The sequence below is a fragment of the Salvelinus fontinalis genome, chromosome 36 (assembly GCF_029448725.1).
Source record: "Salvelinus fontinalis isolate EN_2023a chromosome 36, ASM2944872v1, whole genome shotgun sequence".
In the NCBI taxonomy this organism is placed as follows: Eukaryota; Metazoa; Chordata; class Actinopteri; order Salmoniformes; family Salmonidae; genus Salvelinus; species Salvelinus fontinalis.
In genome coordinates, this window is record NC_074700.1 from 9217577 (window position 1) to 9237121 (window position 19545).

A 19545-nucleotide genomic window follows, 5' to 3' on the forward strand; every position below is an offset into this window, starting at 1 on the left:
TTTCTCATCTCTCTCTAACATATTTACTGTCAGTGTTTTCTCATCTCTCTCTAACATATTTACTGTCAGTGTTTTCTCATCTTTCTTTAACATATTTACTGTCAGTGTTGACTCATCTTTCTCTAACATATTTACTGTTAAAGTTGACTCATCTCTCTCTAACATATTTACTGTCAGTGTCTTCTCATCTCTAACATATTTACTGTCAGTGTTTTCTCATCTCTCTCTAACATATTTACTGTCAGTGTTTTCTCATCTCTCTCTAACATATTTACTGTCAGTGTTTTCTCATCTCTCTCTAACATATTTACTGTCAGTGTTTTCTCATCTCTCTCCAACATATTTACTGTCAGTTTTTTCTCATCTCTCTCTAACATATTTACTGTCAGTGTTGCCTCATCTCTCTCTAACATATTTACTGTCAGTGTTTTCTCATCTCTCTCTAACATATTTACTGTCAGTGTTTTCTCATCTCTCTCTAACATATTTACTGTCAGTGTTTTCTCATCTCTCTTTAACATATTTACTGTCAGTTTTTTCTCATCTCTCTCTAACATATTTACTGTCAGTGTTTTCTCATCTCTCTCTAACATATTTACTGTCAGTGTTTTCTCATCTCTCTCTAACATATTTACTGTCAGTGTTTTCTCATCTCTCTTTAACATATTTACTCTCAGTGTTTTCTTATCTCTAACATATTTACTGTCAGTGTTTTCTCAGCTCTCTCTAACATATTTACTGTCAGTGGGTTATCCTCTCTCTAGCATATTTACTGTCATTGTTTTCTCATCTCTCTCTAACATTTTTACTGTCAGTGTTTTCTCATCTCTAACATATGTACATTCAGTGTTCTCATCTCTCTCTAACATATTTATTGTCAGTGTTGCCTCATCTCTCTCTAACATATTTACTGTCAGTGTTTTCTCATCTCTCTCTAACATATTTACTGTCAGTGTTTTATCATCTTTCTTTAACATATTTACTGTCAGTGTTTTATCATCTTTCTCTAACATATTTACTGTCAGTGTTGACTCATCTTTCTCTAACATATTTACTGTTAGTGTTGACTCATCTCTCTCTAACATATTTACTGTCAGTGTTTTTTCATCTCTAACATATTTACTGTCAGTGTTTTCTCATCTCTCTCTAACATATTTACTGTCAGTGTCTTCTCATCTCTAACATATTTACTGTCAGTGTTTTCTCATCTCTAACATATTTACTGTCAGTGTTTTCTCATCTCTAACATATTTACTGTCAGTGTTTTCTCATCTCTCTCTAACATATTTACTGTCAGTGTTTTCTCATTTCTCTCTAACATATTTACTGTCAGTGTTTTCTCATCTCTCTCTAACATATTTACTGTCAGTGTTTTCTCATCTCTCTCTAACATATTTACTGTCAGTGTTTTCTCATCTCTCTCTAACATATTTACTGTCAGTGTTTTCTCATCTCTCTTTAACATATTTACTGCAATGTTTTTTGTTTGTTATTATTACTCTTCTTAATCTACAATGGTACTTAAAAAAACAAGGGACAGATGTTTCATCCAAATTAAGTATTTGCAGGGCATACTAAAATCCACAATCTAATTATTGAACAAAGTTGAAAAACAAATCTGGCAAGCGAAATTTGTTAAAAAAATCTCACAGTTGTGGGTAGACATCCCATGGCGACTCCGGTTATCCTAACTGTGTTAACATCGTGTGCTGGCTGGACAGATATTTGGACCCCTGTTATCTTTTGTTCAGTAATATTATTATTTTGTAATTACATTTTTAATGTGATTTCTTGAACATGAATTTATTTTTAATAGGATATTGCTACATTGTTTTTGTCCACATGAGGAGATTGGGGCTGAAGCTGCTTGATATTCTGTCTCAGTGAACATATTGGATTTTAAGTACCTCATAAGACACCCAATATAATATATTGATATCAAGAAAATGCCTCAACTCTAGGCTCTGTTGACTTATGGAAATATACGCAACGTATTAACCAGCACAGCTTGGCTTCCTAGGAAAATCTTTATTTAGACACTGTATAATATATACGCAAGAGGAAAAGGAAGATATTGCTACAGTCAATGTGATCATTTTTAATTGCCCTGTATGACCCAAAATGGCTACAGTTATAGAGTCTAAAGGGTATATAATCTAGCTAAGGTGATATGAAATATATCAACATCACCATACAGATGCCCATTGAGCTCAATGGGTCCGTTTGTCCACAGGGGGGGCTGCAGTGCTGTCTATGAGAAGTTAAAGGGTCTGGGTTTGGATTTCCAATCACATTACTTCGGTCTCACCGTTTGTTCTTTAAAGGGGAAGTTTCACGATTAATTATTTATTGCTGTCTCAGAGCAGGTCTGGCCAGGGAACTGAACTTTCGATCTCACTGACGTGGTGCTCTGTGATAACCCTGTCACCTGTCCCTCTCAAGAGACGCTACTGTAGGGTAAATGTATGAAAGAGGGGAGAGAGAGAGAGAAAGAAAGGGGGGGGGGGCAGAGAGAGAGAGAGGGAGAGAAAAGAAGAAGAAAATGACAAGGCAAGAAAGGGAGAGATGATGAAAAAGTGAGAGGGAAAGAAACTGGGAGGGATAGGGAGGGGAGGGAGAAAGAAGTTTGAGCGAGAGAAACAGATAAGATTTTTGTTGTCGTTTTTTAAAAATGGAATATTAAAACATACACTCTATCTGCAGTGATGCTGCTCAATATTTACATTACATTCCAGTCATCTCGCTGGCGCTCCCATCCAGAGCAACCCACAGGAGCAACCAGGGTCAAGCGCCCTGCCCAAAGGCAAATCGTCAGATACCCCCACCCATTCGACACGGGGACCCAAACCAGCGACCTCTCACCCACCGGCCCAATGCTCCCGACTGCCAGGTCACCCGCCGTCCCCAACCAGAGTTCCCCCCGAGAGCTACCCCTCAACCATCCAAGACCCCCCCCCCCCCATCGCCACCTCCTCCAAGCCACCATCCCTTTCCAACCCAACCAAAACAACTACCCACCCGTTGTGCCAACAACCACTACAAATGATAAAAGATAAAAAAGACAAGAACAAAGGAAAACAACAACAAAGTAAAAACAAAAGACATCAAGGACAATAAAAACTCAAACATTAAGAGGCAGATTGTTAGCAGGCTAGAGAGAGTAGACTGGAGCTAGCTGTGATGTCTGTCTGTCTGTCTGTCTGTCTGTCTGTCTGTCTGTCTGTCTGTCTGTCTGTCTGTCTCTGTCTGTGCGTGCGTGCGTGCCTCCTCCAAAGCTGATGCTGCAGTGTAGATAGCAGGGTTTTGTTAAAGGGATCCCTGATATGTATTCTCCCTATTCTGGCTGGGGCTCATTAAAAGTGAGTGAAACCAAATTCAGGCTTGTTGGATGATGTAATTACAGCAAGCCTAACGAGGCCAAAGATTAATTAGCCCGGTGGGAGGCAGGCAGGGCAGATAGAAAACTAATCGGAGGGATCCCCACATTTCTCTCTCTCTCTTTCTTTCCCCTCTCTCTCCTCCGCTCCTTCTCTCTTTGGAGAGTAAGGGGACGTGACGCACATCTCAATGTCAGTCACTCCTCCAAGATGTGGAATCTTTCTCCCTCTCTCTCCCTCCCCCTTGGCTGCGGCCCCTTCTTTCTTTTATGATCCGACTCACTCCTCTCCCTCTCTGTCGCCATCCTAGTTCTGTCTCCCCTTCTTTATCTTTGTCTGTGTGTTTTAGTGTGTGTGTGTTTGTGTATGTGCCTGCCTGTGCCTGTATCTCTCTTTGGACTTGTCTCCCTTTAGAAAAGCCATCAGAGAGTTACAACAACAACAACAAAAGTGGTTTGAGCTTTCCGCACTTTCCTCTAAGGAAACACAAACACCTTTGACAGGGAGGAATAAAACAAAACCGGCAGAGCAAGATGCTCTCGGCTGTAGTGAATCAACAGAAACACCGACACTCCTTTACAATTACAACTCTGCTATCCCTGCTACTACTGAACATAGCCGTGGAGCCTAGAGCAGCTGCTTGTTACAGTAGGGAGCTAACCGTATTGATCAATATCAAATCCTCATTAGTGCTCCGTCCCATATTTCAGAGACAAATCAAGGCCGTCTCGTCCAGGTCTCCTGCTGCAGCTCCAATAGAAATGGATGGAGCAGGGCTCCACAGTCGGCTGACATGAGAGGTAGATCTCCCCAGTCATTGGCTCACATCAGATCATGACTAGTGGCTGTGGCTGTCCTTAAGATTTACAGCAGTGGAGGCTCCTCAGAGGAGGAAGGGCAGGACCTTCTCAGTGAATTTCATAAAAATGAAAATAGAGAAATATAAAAAGTTAGAATTTTTAAATAAAACTAGACTAAATATGTTCCCGTCACCAAATAATTGATTAAAACGCACTGTTTTGCAATGAAGGTTGCAGCATTAACTCTTGCAGCAGGAACTGACATGTTGTCCACCCAATCAAGGGATCAGAGAATGAATGTAGTACTGAAAGCATAAGCTACAGCTAGCTACTGTAGCACTGCAGTGCATAACATGTGGTGAGTATATGACTCAAACAGAGTGAAAGACATTTCTTCAAAAAATATGGAGAGTCAAGAGAAAGGGAGAGAGAGACATTTCATCGTATTTTTTTCACTTTCAAGTTGCTAGCGAATGCAGCTGGCTAGTTCAGTCTACTCAAACACCCGGCTCAAGAGGGATGCAATGTTAGCTAGCTGGCTATGGTTATCGAACACTGGAACTTCAAGTCATGGTAAACTTTTGGTTTTATTAACTTATTTCCACTGGGGCCAGCCGGTGTAACTGCTAAACTACTTGCTGACTGTACACTGTTCTGCATGATTGTAGCGGGTTTACTAATGCATTAGTTCTATAACCTATTAGGTTATGAAGGTTTGGCTTGGAAAGTGTTTTTGCCTGGTCACAGACCGCTGGTGTTGTTAACTGAAGTCCAGGTGAGAGAGGAGGAGAGAGTGTAGATGCAAGAAGGAATTACAACGAGCAAAGGGAGCATGCTGTTTGTATGTGGCTGCTATGAAAGTGAACTGTGTTTGTGTGTGATCAGGGGTGTATTCATCCAGCCGATTCTGTTAAAAAACGTTTCTTAAACGAAAGCAAATGGAACGAAACAGGGATAAACATATCTGAAATTGTCCAACAGAAACTCTCATTTGCAAATGTTGGACTAAAGATTACACCCTAGATCTGTTAGATGCAGGCAAGAGAGTACAAGGCAGTATTGAATGTATCACTGTCTGTTACCTTGATTACAAAAAAAAATCCCTCGAACTGTGCCCCTACTTTGTAAACTTTCAATTCATAGGCTAGGTTGTAGCAACCTCATGATGGGTATAGGGAACATTCAATTATCATGGAGTAGCCTAAAGCTATCGATTAAACATTGAGCTGGGTGAATGGAATATGAATGACAGTCATCCAATATGCTGTAATAGAAATAAGGCCATGCTCATAAAAATGATCGTCCTCCCTCATCTTAAATGGCACCAACCGCCACTGGTTTACAATACGTAACCTGACAGGGACAATGGAGACTAGCAAGGTGAGGGGTGTGTGTGTGTGTATGTGTGTGTGGAGGATAAGGGTGTGTGTGGGAGAGAGGGAAAGTGAGTGAGAGAGATTTTGTGTGTGGGTGTGCAATGTGTGTATGTTTGTGTGTGTTCGTGCTTCTGTGTGCGTGTGTGTGTCTTTCACGGTCTTATAGGTAGGAGGGATAATGCTGTCCTGTCTGTATGATTGTTGTTGTGTCTCGGGGGTGATGGTCAGAGACAGACTAGTGTCTATCTGGAGGCGGGTGTGTGTGTTGCTCTTCTCTCTAGAGAGATTACTTTTGGGCAGCAGTCAGTCACCAAAAACTGCTTCTGATAAGAAGACAATTTCGGCTTCCACCACCTACAGTGAAACCACACAGATAATCGATGGAGTGTAGAATATTTCACCCACTTTAAAGTGTAATAAGCATTTCATTTGATTTTTAAAGTCGCCTTGACATTACTGAATCAAAATAGTCAAAACGTAATATAATCCAGGATGAGTTCTACTCCACATCAAATTAAAAAACATGAATATAAAAAACGTAACGTTAACAAAATGTTCCTGATGGCTTTTATAAAGGTTATTTCCTAGGCTAGAGTTATTTCTAGACCTCCTAGGTTGTTTAGGGTACGCGTTTGATTTGAGCCTTCTGGAAAACACGGAAACACGCCCAGTAGAGATTAGCTCTGGCAGTCGTAGCATTCTGATTCATGCAAGAGTTCTTGGCAGTTCCCTGGCAACCAGCCAGCGCACTATGTCTTGAAACCACAGTCAACATCCTGCCCTTTTCACGGGCCCTCTCCATCCCTTCTCAGAAGTTCCTTTTGACCTTTCCGCTCACTCCGACGTCGCTCAGCTCCGGGCCCGCTGTGAGGCAGACGGTCAAGAGGAGTTCAATGTTGAACCTGCCCGGAATCGTTAAGAACGGAGGGGCTGATTGGTGCAACAGCTGGCCTAGCACCAGCTGCTACGCAATCAGGATGCAAAGCTGCCCCGCAGATGGCTCGGGAAACTTAGGAACTGTCAGTTCACAGCTTTGAACCTTAACCAATAAGAAACCAGGGTGGGCACACATCTGACCAATCAGGGCTGCATGTGGGAGGTCATGAGGTCACAGTAGTAGAACAAAGTGGGTAAGGGGAGCTAGCTGTTTCTGTTGTGGGTCTCTGTAGGGCTGGTGGACCCCTGTAGTGGACACAGAACCCCCAGAGTGGACTCACCATTTCCAGGCTCGCACTCCTCCAAGTCCTCGTCATCGCTGGGACACTCAGCAGATGCTACCAACAGATCATCCGTGTTCTAGAACAGAGATGGAGAAGGAGAAAGAGGCAGATAGAAGGGTGTGAGTGCGTGTTCTACTACCCAGACAGAGATACGTTTTTCCTGACCATAGGACCTGTCCAGGAACAACTCGGCCCTGGTTGTAGGATAAAGTGTAACTAGGGTCCCTGGTCAGGTAGCCTAAACCTCGGGCCTTACCCATCATGCAACCTGTCATGCACGAAAGAACAAGGTAAGCCTACTGCAAAGTCATAACTTCAACTTAGTCATCACTCTGTTTCTGCTTTAGCCAAGTCGTTCATCATCGTCACGCCGAAACAGAAGGGCAACCGAGCTGACACCCCTTTATTTTGAGATCCCCACATAAAATACAACCCAGTGAAAACCAATTGTTGAAGTCCATCTAGCCCAGAGCCACAACGAGCTAGTGGAAGCTAGGCTAATAGCACCCATACAAAAAGCCCATTCAGAACTCTGTTCCTCGTATACTATACCTCTCACCCACTTGTGCTGAAAGGAAGCACCTTGTCTAGTCTATTATCCTCAACCCCCAGGCTCAAGTTAATATTCAAGATGAGTTCAGCTTGATGGAATACAGGTGGGAGGGATGAGGGCTTTTAACATGGGCAGCCCAATTCCTTTGAGCACAGTGATCTGTTCACTGTCTGTACACAGAGTTTAACCTCTCTCCATCCATTATGTATCCACAGACAGGATGCATTTACGTGTGTGTGTGTGTGTGTGTGTGTGTGTGTGTGTGTGTGTGTGTGTGTGTGTGTGTCCATCTGGGCCTCTCAGATGGGCTTAATGAGGACATGGCAAAATCTGCATCTTCCATTTCATTTCCATCCTAAATGACCAGCGCTCCCTTTGATAACAAATATGGAATTATGTAACCTAGAATGAATTTCTAACATTCTGTGATTTCAAAGTAGTGTTCTTCTAGTATACAGTATATTTTATTTGTATTTTCTCTTTTTTGATATAGAAAGGCATTAACGAGAAGGGGAGACAGATGTAGAGGAATGCAAATATGAAGGTGGGGTTGGAGTCCATGCCTAATAGTATTGGTATTTTTACGTTTACATTTTAGGAATACAGCTTCAAAACTAGATATCAAGGAATATCTGAAGTGAAAATATCCTCATGTTTGACAATAGCACTACAATAGAACTTGTATTTATTTATTGAGCTAGAGTGGTCCACTCAGTAACACTTGCTATTAGAATATACTAATTGCAGTCCACTCAAGTAGCACATGCTATTAGAAGCTGTACATTGTCAAGGAATGATCTCAATTACTCCCCCTGGTGTTAGGAATGCAGACATTCACTTATTTCATCTGCGCAACCTGCCCAACCTGCACTGCTGATGTCTTGCTGCAATAGTTTCCACTCATGCAGGCCAGTGTTTCCCGAATCTCTTCTCCAGGACCAGATGCCAGTTATACTCATTTGATCTATTCTAGTACCAGCATCATTCCACGGGTCAACCAATCATCAAGCTCTTGATTAGTTGAATCAGGTGTGCTAGTACCTGAATATACCAAATGTAATGGCTGGTGGTACACGGAGTATTGTGACGTCGACCCTAGACACTGATCTTGGGTCAGTTTTGCATTTCCACCACTAACAGGTAAGGTTAAGATTGTAGGAGGGGAAGCTGACCCTAGATCTGTCCCAAAGGGAATCTTTGTCCGGAACGGGCTCCTCGAGGTGAGGTTTGAGAGATCACATGCCCTGACTGCATAGGAGGGGCTCCTACGGATCATAGTTTACCCCAAACCACAGCCTCCAAATTGGGGTCAACGCAGGAGAAGTGATGACTTCCCCCATTCTGTAGCATCTAGTCTTCTATCAGGGTAAAAACGAACACATGAAAAAGTATGTTCTTCTCTAAACCATCAAAGCATTTTTTTTGTCATGGTCAAAGTGTCTCGCAACGGGTAGCAACGGGTAGCTCACAGCTTTTTTATTGCTCTGGCTTGCAGGAGAAATGTACATTTGGGTTCGCTTGCCTATGTCCCGTCCCCCTGTCCCGTTGAGTGGTAGAGGGGCTACAGTCTCGTTAAACCAGTGCTGAGACGTTAGCTTGGGCCCCGGCTGAGGCTGTATAGTATACATACTGTAGTGCAATTACCGAGTTGGCTCTAGCGCAAAAACGCCACCACAGACTCCCTAAGATGGCCTATTAACTACACAGACGACAGAGTGTGTGTATCCTGTATGTGTGTGTGTGTGTGCTGGGACGCAAAGCTAGCTAGCTCCATGTAAACACTGCATGACTAATGAATGGGCCATGTGGACAGGGTTGAGACGATCGAAACCTTGTTAATAAACCGGTGAAGTGGGAGCTTTGACAGTGTGCGGGCCTTCTAGTATTCTTTATTAGCCCAGCGCCTATGTTTTTAAGGATGTGCGTACGACCACAAACTTTTCTATAGGAATAGGAGTGCCCCATCAGATCAGCTGCCCAGGAAATGGAAGTGAGAAAATCAATAGGACCCTCTTAGTTGTTGAACGTTACCGTGTGATCTGGGCTTCTACGGCTGTAAAGGGATGGAGCTGTTTCAGCCATGGTTGTAATGTGTCATATGGGATTTGGGGGGTGACATGTTCGCTTTTCCTTCGTCTTTGTCCTTATTGTCTTTCTGCTCCCACTAGTTTTCTTTCGACCCCCAAAACTCAATACTCATACTCTGTCTCTTCCTGTCCTCTCTTTCTCCATTTCTCTGTCTCCTCTGTCTCCCCCTCTCTCTCTGTTTGCCTCCGTCTGCTTCTCAACACTCCACCTCTCCTCCCCTTCCTCCATTTCCCTTTCCCTATCCCTGTCTCCTCCCCTTCCTCCATTTCCCTTTCCCTTTCCCTTTCCCTATCCCTGTCTCCTCCCCTTCCTCCATTTCCCTTTCCCTTTCCCTGTCTCCTCCCCTTCCTCCATTTCCCTTTCCCTTTCCCTATCCCTGTCTCCTCCCCTTCCTCCATTTCCCTTTCCCTTTCCCTATCCCTGTCTCCTCCCCTTCCTCCATTTCCCTTTCCCTTTCCCTATCCCTGTCTCCACCCCCTTCCTCCATTTCCCTCTCCCTGTCTCCACTCTCTCCTTGTCCGCCAGAGCAGCCCAATCTGGGCCTGTGTTCGTCAGGGAGAGACAGCAAGGCGAGCTCGCCGGCCCGTGAAAACGACACATCAGCCATTAGTGGAGCGAAAGGGACACATACCAGGAAGAGCAGGGCAATGACAGAGCCATCCGTTAGAGTGGGGAAAGCTGGGTTAGCCCAACAAAGCATCGGCTGACTGGGGAGCGTTAAGGAGGCTTAGATCATATACTTTGTCATCGTGGTACTTGGTTGAGTAACTCGTTCGTAATGACTTCTTTCCCCGGGTTTTGCTTTTCGTAATAAAAGTTTATTCGGGATGATCATGTACGCCCGTATAGGCACAAGGCAATATAGCAACGCTGTTCAAATTTGGGAACATCTCTGAGAAATGTGGAAGAACTGTTTATTGCCTATAAAAACACACTAGGACTTGTGTTATGACTTGGTGCGGCGCATGTCAAGCAATAAACATTACACTCGTTAATTATGAACAGCGGTGGAGCGCCAGACAAACAGAAAACACCAGCTATCTGCTAGAGCTGAATGTGCCTCTGGGCACCAGGACGCCTACAGACGCTTCTCAAGATGGCTGTCTATTTCACAGCACACAAAACAACACCCGCTAAGGAGCCTTGTCATTACAGCCTTCTACACACGGATGTCTAGTCTGCCTAGAGGCCAGTAGAGAGACATTGATATGGAATACACATTGAGTGACACATCCATGCGTTCTAGACACACACGCAGAGACGGAGACAGGCCCGTAAAATATGAGCAGTACATATCCAGTTTAGGTTACACCGATCTTACGTTGAACTAGCTTGGCACAGAGAGTAGCTAAACCGCAGACCACCAGGGAAGAGGTCATCAGATATAACACTGGCAATGGCCCAAATGGAACCATATTCCCCATCTAGGGCACTACTTTTGACCAGGGCAGATAGGGCTCTGGTCAAAAGTAGTGCACTGTTTAGGGAGAAGGGTGCCATATGGGATGCACACACAACACGTAATGGAACGCTACAGGGGTCACCGAGCTCCGTTCCTAATAGTAGAGGCAGTGGCAGCATCCTACAGAGCATTCACTTTGGAAGGGCAATCTGCCTGTATTGATAATGGTACCAGCGCTACTACTGTTGCATTATACACACAGGACTTTGGAAGGATGATGTAGCTAGCAGCATTGATCTTTGTACAGTCCACACTGTCTGATCTCCTCTTCTACTCCCCTTCTCCAAACCGATGGATAGAGTACACAGGCAGCCCCTGCCTGCTTTGATAACGCCGTATAGAGATAATTAAGCTCATTTTCCACCCATTTATTGAATTTAGCGAGGCTGAAATCAAAGGACTGTGGCTCCGGCTACGCAGCGCGATGAGGGAAGGATGATGCTGGGAAAAGTCCCAAAAGGTAAACAAACAACGGTGCCCAAACGCGAACATTCAATTAGATAAGACTTGATTGGTGTTTGCAGTGCGGCAGCTAGTAGCATAAGACGCCCACATCTCTCTAGTCTACCCTTACACCCCCTCAACCCACCCCCCCCGTCCCCGTCACCCTCCGCCTCTTCTTTTCTCTCTCTCTCACATCCCTCTTGCTCTCCGTCTCTCCATCTTTCTCCATCCCTCTCTCCGAGAAGCTTTTAGTTCCTCACAGTAATTAGCACTGTTGTTATTGGCTGAGGAGAGAAAGAGAGAGAGAGAGAGAGAGAGAGAGACAGACGAGCCTTCGTTTTCAAGTGTGGTGAGTTAGGAAGATGGAGGGAAAGAGAGATGGGAGAAAGAAAGAGGGGGAGGTAGGTAGTTCGTATGAGAGCAATGTCCTTAGGCATTGGTTGTCAAAGGTAGGTTGTCAGGCCAAGAGGTTTGTGTGATTGATCTCAGGTAACCTTCTGAGGACAAGGAGGGTGATAATGAACAAGCTATTTGAGAGAAACCCAATGTTAATGTTACTTCTAGCTTAACGTCCTTGCCATGCAACACCACGCAAGTCTTTTGAAATGACAGAAACAGCCACAGCTTGTTAGAACTGCGCTTTACCTAACCTAACCTTATAGGCTCAGCATGGTCAATCTGACATCTGGATGCTGCCTCCGCAGAAAGAGCATTCATACTTCTTGAGCTTGGCGGACCACAGCAGAACTGTTGTGAAGGAAGTTGTCAAGGAAGAGAGTTGGTGTTTCTACAGGACCTCTCGCCCTCACCTACCGTCAACCAATCACGTCAACGCGGAGGAATTACGGAGCCAAACAGAGCCCTCTGCATGGTTCCGTAACATGGGAGGCGCACGGCGATGCGGCACGGAGCTCGATTTGGCCTCCACAAGCCTCCAGAGGCTCCGCGATTGCGCGATTGACAGCACAAGCATAAATTGAGCCGACCTAAAATTGCAGATGTGTGTTGTTTGAACTTTTGGGACTATTCCGTTTGTTCCCGTTGTGTCAGGTAAGCTCAATCAATATAGCATTTCTCTCTGGGCGCCTGGATCCTAATGCTATTCTAACGCTACACCACCACACAACTGCAGCAGACTGCTAATGTAGCTGCGCTGTATTACATCACAATGCACGCGGCTTGAGGCTAATTAATAGACGGTATGGGCTGTGAAATTGGAAGAAACGATTCCCTCTCTTGGAGGACACAGGCCTGTTATTACAGCTTATTGTGGGTTGCGTGGGGACTGGGCGGCATTGTGACAACATACGGACTGTGTGCGACTGTGTGTCTACAGTAGTTGACCTAATAGCTCTATCTCCCGTTGTTCCCCAATTGCCACTTCCAGGATTGGTGGATCGAGTGATCGTAACACGTTGAGATTAGTGCTAGGAAAACGTAGCCTTTGTATGGGGACGTGTATACTAGACACACGGGTAGTGCGCGGTCACTCAAACACACACGCACACAGGACAACAACATGTTGAGAGGGTGAGGCAGTGTAATTGAGGCAAGCAATTTATTTGCGTTTAGTCCTTCGATGCCACAACTGTCTGGCTACGTGTGATTGGTCTGGATGGATGTGATTCATATTGCCTCTAACAATGTGTCTGGGCTTCGATCTGTGATTTTGCTTTAGAAGGAATCAAAACACCCGTCTGGATTGCTCTAATGGGGTATACTAGACTTGTTAACGGGATCGTTTGAAGTCCTGAATGTCAGTCTTTGGCCAAACAGAGAGCACGTTGCTACAGAGAGTTTGTATGATCCTGTAGAGAGGAATAACTACTATGAAACAGTCATGACCCTTGTCCCCCCCCCCACTCACTCTGGGAAGAAGTTATAAGCACATATCTAGGATCAAAGTATAATCACCATTTGTGAGGGAAAATCCCAAACTGGCCTCAGATCAGTGTCAACCCAGCCCCCCCCTCACCTCCTCCCCACTCCACCCCAGTTCCCCCCCCCCCCCCCCCCCCCCCCCCCCACTCCACCCCAGTTCCCCCCTCATCACCTCCCCCCACTCCACCCCAGTCCCCCCCCCCCCACCTCCTCCCCAGTCCTCCCCTACTAACCTGTGTGACACTGTCCCTCATGGTGGGTGAACGCTGCTTGCGGGTGGTGGTGGTAGCCATGGTCGTGGTTGTCTCCATGATGGTGGTGGACATGTCGGCCAGCGGCGTGGTGCTGGTGGTGTCCGTGGTGAGCACCGAGGGCACGTCGCCCACTAGCCGCAGGTTGCCCTTGGCCTGCACATTGGGGTCGCCCTCGGCTGCCAGCTTGAGCACCTGCAGCCCGTTGTAGTAGAGGCCCGAGATCTGGCCCTGGAAGTGACGGGCCTTGTCGCCGCCACCACCACCGATCTTGATGAACGCCTGGCTGTTGAAGATGGTCAACTGTCGACCTGGTGGAGGGAGGAGAGCAAGTCGGGGAGATGCAGAAAGGAGAAAGAGGAAGGAGAGAGGTGGGAGATAAAATGAGGGTAGGAGAAAGAGAAAGGGGGTGAAGATAGACAGGTGGGGCAGAGAAACAAATAGAGAGAGAAGAAGAGAAAGAAAACAGCGGAAAGAGGAGAGAGAAGCGGCGAAGGAAGACACCATCAGTCTTTGTCTCTTCGTAGGCTGCACAACACGCATCCAAATTCACCACACTCACACACAGACCGACAGAGTGAAACAATGGGGGACAGGATCCATCACATGGGGGGATTTTCCCCTGGTAACGCGTTAAGGAGATTGGAACCTTGCCTGAGCCGTGCTGCTACAGGTGGCGGCCATTATGACTCGACTCCGACACACGCGGGCCACTCAGTTTCACAGCAGAGCCTGAAGAATGTGGAAACTTGGCAGTCTAATAGATTGCAGGGTGTAGCCGTGGGCTGACCCTGAGGCTGGGGGCTGGGTGGAGTCGCATCGCATTCTCCACAGAGATGGAATACATTACAGAGCCCGGTGTCATCGACCCCAATGCACCTGAGACACAGCACAAATGATGAAGTGCCTCGGACAGACAAAAACAAAAAAGAAGCCCATCCCAAAGTATGGAGATGGAGAAGCCGTTTAGGAAAAATAAACCACTTTGGAGGAAATAGTTTAATGTTTAATTCAACAGCGCTCTCTCTTCTGGTCCTCCAGTCATTACTATGCATCTGGATTGGACAGATGAGGGTTCGGCTCATTTGCATGTTCCATTACTAATGTGTTACCAGGGGTTGGTGGAGGGGGGTGATCTGAAGATCCCTTTTTTCTTTGCGGATATCAATCCTCTTTTCTTTCCCCTCTTCTTCCCTCACACTTGTTTTCACAGTGGCTGGGGTGTCATGCTGGGCCAATCAGGTTGGATATCAGAAGTGATGACCCTTGACCACATAAATGGGCCTCCCGGGGGGGGGGGGGGGGGGCGGGGTGGGGGGAGAGGAGGATTACTGTAGAATATTGTTTCGGAGGAAGTGGGTTAAAATGAGACTTGATGAGGTAATTACTGCAGAGAGGGGAAGGAGCAGAGGGGAAGCCAAATTGGCCCTCTTTATGGATTAATCAATGCCTGTTGGGAGAGTACGTGTGTGTGTGTGTGTGTGTGTGTGTGTGTGTGTGTGTGTGTGTGTGTGTGTGTGTGTGTGTGTGTGTGTGTGTGTAATAGATCGTGCACACTAGTATGTGTGGGATGGACTCCCCAGTGATGACAGATCATGGTAATGGAATACTTTGAGTGTGTGTGTGTGTGTGTGTGTGTGTGTGTGTGTGTGTGTGTGTGTGTGTGTGTGTGTGTGTGTGTGTGTGTGGAATGTGTGCAATTATAAAGATTATGTTTACATTTCTACCTTACTGTCCTCTACATTACAAACCCCTAGAGGATAGACTTCAATCATTTAGAGGACAGAAATGGAAAATAGCTCCCATTCCCTTTCAATTAAGAGAAAAAACATGACTTTCTTACTGGCTTAATAAGGTATTGTGCGCATGTCTGCGTGTGTACGTGTGTGTGTGTGTGTATGAGCATGTCTATGCCTGTGTGTGCATGCTGTGTGCATAAAGCCTCCAGTGAGACAGTCCATTACACATGCCATCATGAGATGTGATCATTAGGTCCATCTGAACCCCAATAGGGATACTCTCCCATCCCCTAACGATGACGCTTAAAAGGAAAAATCGACTCTGGAACTATATTTTGGTATTTGTTTCATTAGTCCACTGTTAATACAGTCCTAATCTCAGTTACACAGAAGTAAATGTCATTTCACCCGTGTTTATCATGGCCAAAAAGCACATTTCATGAATTTTTACAATATTAGCCAATTTTGACTTTTTGCCGATGGAATCTGGTGGTTACCGTTTATCATCTACAAACGGACATGAAAATCAGTGCACCGGTTGGAGCACCGTTTTCGCCCAATCCTGATTCGTCCAAATAATCAATGACGAAAACCCCAAAGCAGGAACTACTGCCTTGACAGATTCTCGCCGTTTCATTTGTCCACGACAATCTGTCCACGAGAATGTTTCTGTTTTTGTCAGCAGTCAAGTTTTCAAGATATTGGACTTTCAAGAAGCAAAGTGTCACCGGCCACATCATCACGACGATGCAAAACGCATCATGTCATGAAAACTTGACCGCTGACATGCAACACAAATGTGGGACTGTATCAACAGTGGACTAATGAAAGAAATACCAACAGATAGTTATTGAGTGGAGTATTCCTTTAATTTAAGGCATATGTGCTGTTGCCATAATACCGTAGCTCTCGCTCACTGTTATCTCTGTGAAGATGCTGCTCAACATGTTTTGTTGGGGAAAGTGATAGTGGTGAAGGGAAGCGAGAGACTTGGTAGAGGATGGACATCAGCAAGGAAAATTCGTCAGAACATTGGCACGTACTAGGTACAAGTGTGCGCACATACACACGCTAACACGTACTATACACGTGCACGCGCACACGTTGAAGCGTACACACACCACATGTTGTTCACACACGCGTTCAGCCCCTACACACACCCACACACTCACTCTTGATCTCCTCCCACACACGTACTCGGTCCCCCACTGTGAGGGAGGATCATCTCTTGTCCTTGACCAGAGGACGGAGACACACACGTCAGCCCAGTGGCTCTCCTGTTTCAGAGGTGCTGTCTCAGCAACCCTATCTCTCCAGGGGAGGTCCAGACTCCAGATAGGCAGACAGCAGAGGCGAGGACACGGTCCGTCTGTCTCAGAGCCTGGATATTAAATCACCTCTCAGCTTACCACGCTCTATCGTGGCCACCCAACCACTCTTGTACCTAACATTCTCCCCTGTGAGTATAGTGATGCTCAGTGAGAAGACTGAAATGAGATTTTCTTCTTAGGGGCAGGAGTTTTATCATGATCAGGTCGCGCGGTCAGGAACAACTCTTGTTCCAAATGAGTGCAGTGATCATCAGAAAACTACTAAGGTGAAATATGGAATTTCCAGTAGCTATGTGGAAGCTAGGGAATACTGTATACAGCCGAGTGATACTTTTAGCCTGTTAAAGTGTTGTTGTACACAGTTCTGTTGTACCGTGAGAAGTTAGTGCGTGTGCTGAGAGGAAGTGAACTAAAACAGTCAAGTATCCAACACTTGAGAGGTCCTTGAAGACATTCTATTACCTCCTGAACATCAGTCAGAGGAAAAAGTGCCCTCCGGAAGAGAGAGGGAATCAGTGTTTGTTTGTGTGGCTGTCTGACGGAGAGGATACTAACAGGAGCTGATGAAGTTATTGTTTTGGGGCCTGCCGGGTCAAATTGAAACTGACGTGTCACTTCAGGGGCCATTTAGGCTGGGGTGGGGAGGTTTAGAGGAAGGGAGAGGAGAGAAGAGGAGGAGAAGGGAAGGTGTTGGCACGACTGGACAGCTTAAGACACAACGGGTGTGTGTGTGTGTGTGTATTTGTGTGTGCATAATAACTTGCGTGAGCTGTCAGATGTGTCAGGGAGGTGACCTTTATGTGCGTTACAGATGGCCTTTTGGAACACCACATTTTTTCTCTCTCTGTGTGTGTGTGTGTGTGTGTGTGTGTGTGTGTGTGTGTGTGTGTGTGTGTGTGTGTGTGTGTGTGTGTGTGTGTGTGTGTGTGTGTGTGTGTGTGTGTGTGTGTGTGTGTGTGTGTGTGTGTGTGTGTGTGTGTGTGTGTGTGTGTGTGTGTGCAGTGTTTGTCCTCTCAGTGGACAGCCCCGGGCTGGAGGTGCATTGATGAGGGTTTATTGGACCAATTTGTGTCTTGAATCAGGTGGCAGTGGTCCAGTCTCCCTCTCTCCCTGGGCCCTTATGATGATGTGCACTATTTGGCCTTAGGGCCCAGGGCTGGGCTGGCACAGAGACTCTAAAATCTGGGCTGAGAAGACAGCCACTAGCTGGTCTTCATTAAAACACTTATTCAGGAAGACACACACACTACTACCTAATTAACTTCAGCCCTGTCAACTGTAGAGTGATGGACGTCGCTCTGCACTAAAGGAGCTTAAGTCACTTAGGTGACGGTCTCTCTCTCCCTCCCACTCTCTATCCCACTTGCTGTTACATTATATTGTCTGCTCTCACTTTCTGTCTAACTATATCTCACTGTCTTTCTATCTATTTTATATGGGAATATTTTCAGAGTAGCTTCCCCAACACCGCTCTCTGCCACCAGCTTCCTCTCCCTCTTCCTATATCATTAGAACATGGCTGTATTGTGTGTTATTCCTGGGTGTCTCGTCCCCTGCTGAATGCACATGGATGTTTTGTGTTCTAATCCGTGTGGGAGAACATCCAGTCAATTTGACTGACAGGGGATGACGCTAGCTAGATAGCGCTGGGGATAAGAATAGCACTACGGAAAACATGTACTGTAGACAGAGAAGATGCTAGAAAGCAGAGAGAGAGAGAGAGAGATAAACGAGGGATTTAATGGTGAATAAGAGGGAAGGAGGAGAATTCCTGTATGCAGAGTGAAGATGACAGCCAAACAGATAGCTTAGCATGTTGTTATGTAAATCTTTTGAGCTAGAGAGAGAAGTCTGCATTGGAGTGTCATAACACTCCGGCCTCATCACGACCCTCTCCAAGGCCTCTCACATGGGATCTGTCATCAGTGCCACAACCTGGAAAATAGTCCCAGTTGTTTGGTTGCTCGTAAAAACAAGACAGGATCAGGGAAGCAAGAGAAGGGGGGGGTGGGATCGGGGGGTGGCGGTGTTCAAAGCATTATGGACCTCAATCACTCGCGCCTTTCCCAAATCACAAGGGGGCTTAGCGACTGATAGCGGGGATGGGGGGGGGATAGAGGGGATGGGGCTTCGTCTTGCATATCACACACAGACTGTCATTTTCTTGGAAAGCGAACAGTTGAGGCTCCTCAGAGGAGAAAGGGGAGGACAATCCTTCTCAGCAAATTTCATTAAATGTTTAAATAGTGAAACATTATTTTGCAAAGGTGCTACCCTACAGCACTCTGTAGGGTAGCACCATGGTGTAGTTAGCTAGTTTCCGTCCTGTGCGTACATTGACTTCAATACAAAACCTAGGACGCTTATGGTTCTCACCCCCTTCCATAGACACAGTAATTGTGACAACTTCCGGAGGACGTCCTCCAACCAATCAGAGTTCCTGCAGCATGAACTGACATGTTGTCCACTCAATCAAAGGATCAGAGAATAAATATAGTACTGAAGGCATAAGTTACAGCTAGCTAGCACTGCAGTGCATAAAATGTGGTAAGTAGTTGACTCAAAGAGAGAGACATTCAATAGCTGAACAGCTTTGAACAAATTCATTTCTTCAAAAATGAAGGAGAAGCAAGAAAGAGAGAGAGAAAGGGAGCTATATTTTGTTGTATTTTTTTCACTTTCACTTAGCTAGCAAATGCAGCTAGCTAGTTTAGCCAAACAGAGTGGGATGCTATATTAGCTAGCTGGCTATGGCTATCCAACACTGGAACTCTTCCAAGTCAAGGTAAGCTTTTGGTTTTATTCGTTTATTTCCACCGGTGTAACTGCTAAACTGCTTGCTGCTGACTACTGCATGGTTGTAGCAGGTTTACTAACGCGTTAGTTCTAGTAGCTATGTTGACTATGACGTTAATATGGTGACAATGGTGACAATGTAGGCTGTGTGTAGCAGTTAGCGGTTATGATATGAAGGTTTGGCATGGAAAGGTTTTTTCACCAGATAGCAAACAGCTGATGTGTTG

At 45.6% G+C, this 19545-nt stretch overlaps 1 protein-coding gene across 1 annotated transcript in view; it reads right to left on the reverse strand.

Annotated features, from left to right (window-relative positions):
* LOC129835410 (neurexin-2-beta-like) overlaps positions 1-19545 on the reverse strand; it is a gene marked incomplete at its 5' end in the record, with an annotated part of 183836 nt that overhangs the window by 69816 nt on the left and 94475 nt on the right. The window contains 2 exons of the mRNA XM_055901048.1: positions 6771-6849; positions 13435-13763. Of these exons, the coding sequence (XP_055757023.1) occupies positions 6771-6849; positions 13435-13763 (408 nt within the window). The remainder of the gene's footprint in view (positions 1-6770; positions 6850-13434; positions 13764-19545) is intronic.